This window comes from Egretta garzetta, unplaced genomic scaffold (assembly GCF_000687185.1).
Source record: "Egretta garzetta isolate BGI_Z169 unplaced genomic scaffold, ASM68718v1 scaffold126, whole genome shotgun sequence".
Taxonomy (NCBI): Eukaryota; Metazoa; Chordata; class Aves; order Pelecaniformes; family Ardeidae; genus Egretta; species Egretta garzetta.
This window is the reverse complement of record NW_009260128.1, coordinates 1,683,734-1,686,453: the sequence shown is the minus strand read 5'-3', so window position 1 is coordinate 1,686,453 and position 2,720 is coordinate 1,683,734. Positions and strand designations below refer to the sequence as shown.

General features: G+C 40.9%; 1 protein-coding gene across 1 annotated transcript in view; it reads right to left on the bottom strand.

Moving 5' to 3' along the window:
* Nucleotides 1-376: 376 nt before the first annotated feature.
* ZADH2 (zinc binding alcohol dehydrogenase domain containing 2) overlaps nt 377-2,720 on the bottom strand; it is a gene marked incomplete at its 5' end in the record, with an annotated part of 6,961 nt that continues 4,617 nt past the window's right edge. The window contains one exon of the mRNA XM_009641460.2: nt 377-1,301. Within this exon, the coding sequence (XP_009639755.1) occupies nt 377-1,301 (925 nt within the window). The remainder of the gene's footprint in view (nt 1,302-2,720) is intronic.

Below are 2,720 nucleotides of genomic sequence, written 5' to 3'. Positions count from 1 at the left end.
TATTTTTAAATCGGGGAATCAAAATTGCTGAAAGAATTTTTTTTTTTCTGCGCTGAACTATATATAAGGTATTATCAAACCAGTCTGACAGACTAAATCTGCCTCTGCATCGAGACTTACTCTGTCGAGAACAATGTCTTGACTCGTGCTAGCCTAAGCGACAGAATCAAACACAGGCCCATCAAGTCCATGCTACAGCCAGCGCTTTAAGCACTTTTAAGAAAAGAAAAAAAAACGCAAACCTTTTTATTAACACCTTAAAGCTGTTTTTTAATATAATATCCATTACTAAGCTTAAAAAAAGAAATTGTTTCTAGTAATTCTGAGGCATAATGTGCCCATTTTCTCTCTTCTGATTTATATCATTGTTCTGTTTTTACAGCTTACTGTTGACAGAGTGAGGTAATTCAACTACAATTTTTCCAATGTTTTTTCCCATGTACATGTAATCTACAGCACGGAATACAGACTCCAAGCCAATGAACTTGCCCTCCGGAGACATGTCTCCAAAGTCCACCTCACAAACCAGGTCTCCTCTGTCATACATCTCCAGCAAGTGCTTCAGAGCCATTTTGTATTCGGAAAGGTAATGGTTCAAGAAGAAACCCCGGACGCTGGCAGACTTCTTCAACAGTTTTGCTGGCAGTAACTCCGCTTGGATGGGCTGGAGGCCAGTAGGGTTTTGGTAGCCAGCGATAAACCCAATCACTATCAGGCGCCCTTTGGTAGCCAAGGAGTTAAGAGCCAAGTCAAACATCTTTCCCCCAACAGATTCATACACCACATCCACACCTTCGGGGTAGTCCTTCCTAAGAACAGACTCAACGCTTTCAGCTTTATAGTTGATCGTACGGTCACAGCCGATGGATTTCAGAAAACCACCCTTTTCATCGCTGGAGCAGGTTCCAATTACATGGCATTTTGCCTTCTTTGCAAGCTGCACAGCGAACTGGCCCGTTCCTCCAGCTGCGGCCGTCACCAGAACCTTCTTGCCTTCAGACAGCTCTCCCAGCTCTTTCAAACTGATGTACGCGGTAGCGCCGCTTACCATTAAAGTAAGGAACTCGGGTTTCACAGAGGGCAGAGGAACTGCTTGTTTGGCCGGCACAACGGTGTATTCAGCAAAGGAACCTGCCTTCACATAGCCCACGGCCTGACCCACGGTATAACTGGCGCTAGCACTGAGCCCTAATGCTACCACGTCACCGACACCTTCAAAACCTACGTCAAATGGGGGCTTAACTGAGGCATCATATCGACCAGCGGAGTAGTTTATGTCAGATGCATTAATGCCGACAAATCTAGAAGAAAACAAAAACGTATTAACAAGGTTTATTCCTTGCCACATCTTGCTCATATGAGAAACCTCCAATTTAAATTCGTGGGACACGTATGGGACTTTTTTTTCCGATTATTGGTATATTCAAAAAATGAGTACACTCCAGAGACCACTTCCATCGGACTTCTGTAGTTTACATCCTGTCACTATAGAATTAAAGATCAATTCGCTGAAAGAAAAAAAAACAAAAAAAAAAAACCAAAACCCAAAAAACAACTTATCTGTTTCTCAGGTCCGTTTGACCAAACTAAGCAAACTAAAAATAATTCTGTACAAGATTAAAGGATGAAAATTACCTGACCGCTTTATACAAGATGTGAAAACACTGAAGAATAAAACGTGCAAAGTGGTAAATATGTGGATTCTGGCAACAAATTTACATTTTTGAATATAATAATACTGTTAATGACTAACGATCATATTAACTATCGATGTCATTTGCAAGGTCATGTTACTGTAGGCAAGTACTTTTTAATTGATGGAGTCACTACAGCAAATTTGCCTTTTGATGTAGCTAATGTCAACGTGAAAATATTTTTCTTTATATAAATTACTTGCAACACATCAAAACAACCTTGCACAGAAGGACTAAAATTGTAAGACTGAGTATCAAGTCCTACTGACCTCTAACAGGTGAAAATGGATGCTAATTCCTTTTTTTTAAAAAAAAAAAAAAAGATAAAGACATTCTCACAACTTGATTAAGCAGTAGGAGATAATTCCTAAAAGCAAGCTATGGTCTAGCTTAAACACAAAGAACATTTTAGTAACACTTTTTTTTTAAAAAAAAACCAAACCAGAATAATGCCTCTACACAGGACAGGGAAGAGAGACTGGGGAAGACTGTGTTATCTGAAAAATGTAAAAAAAAAAGGGAACACAGACAACAGAAAACACCAGGACTTTTTCAAGATGTGGAAGTGACAACCTGGAAGGCGTACCTGGTACCCTGCAAAAGCTGCACAAGTACGCAAACAGCGCACTTTTAATTGTTGCAGTTAGCAGCAATAGGCTCAAACAGTACGTGTGTGTAGTTTTAAATCGCTTGCAGGCAAAGAGAACTAAAAAAACGCTTTGCTCTTTCTGATTTCATTCTTTATAGCATGGGGAGCCTCAAACTTTCACCAGCGTAACACATTGCAGATGAAAAGACACCTACGTATAAACACACCCATGCACAGAACAGGCGAAAGTGACTGTTGCTCTTTTTGATTCTGCCTTCAGTTCACCGCTCAGCCGCGACAGAAAATGCCCGCGTCTTGTTGGTAGAGACAAAAAAAAAACTCTCCCCTATTACCCTGCTGTAAGGTAACTCCCGTACAGCGCTCCTAGAAGACCCATAAAAGAGAGGCAAGGGAGCCGCCGCCTCCGAGGCAAAGCG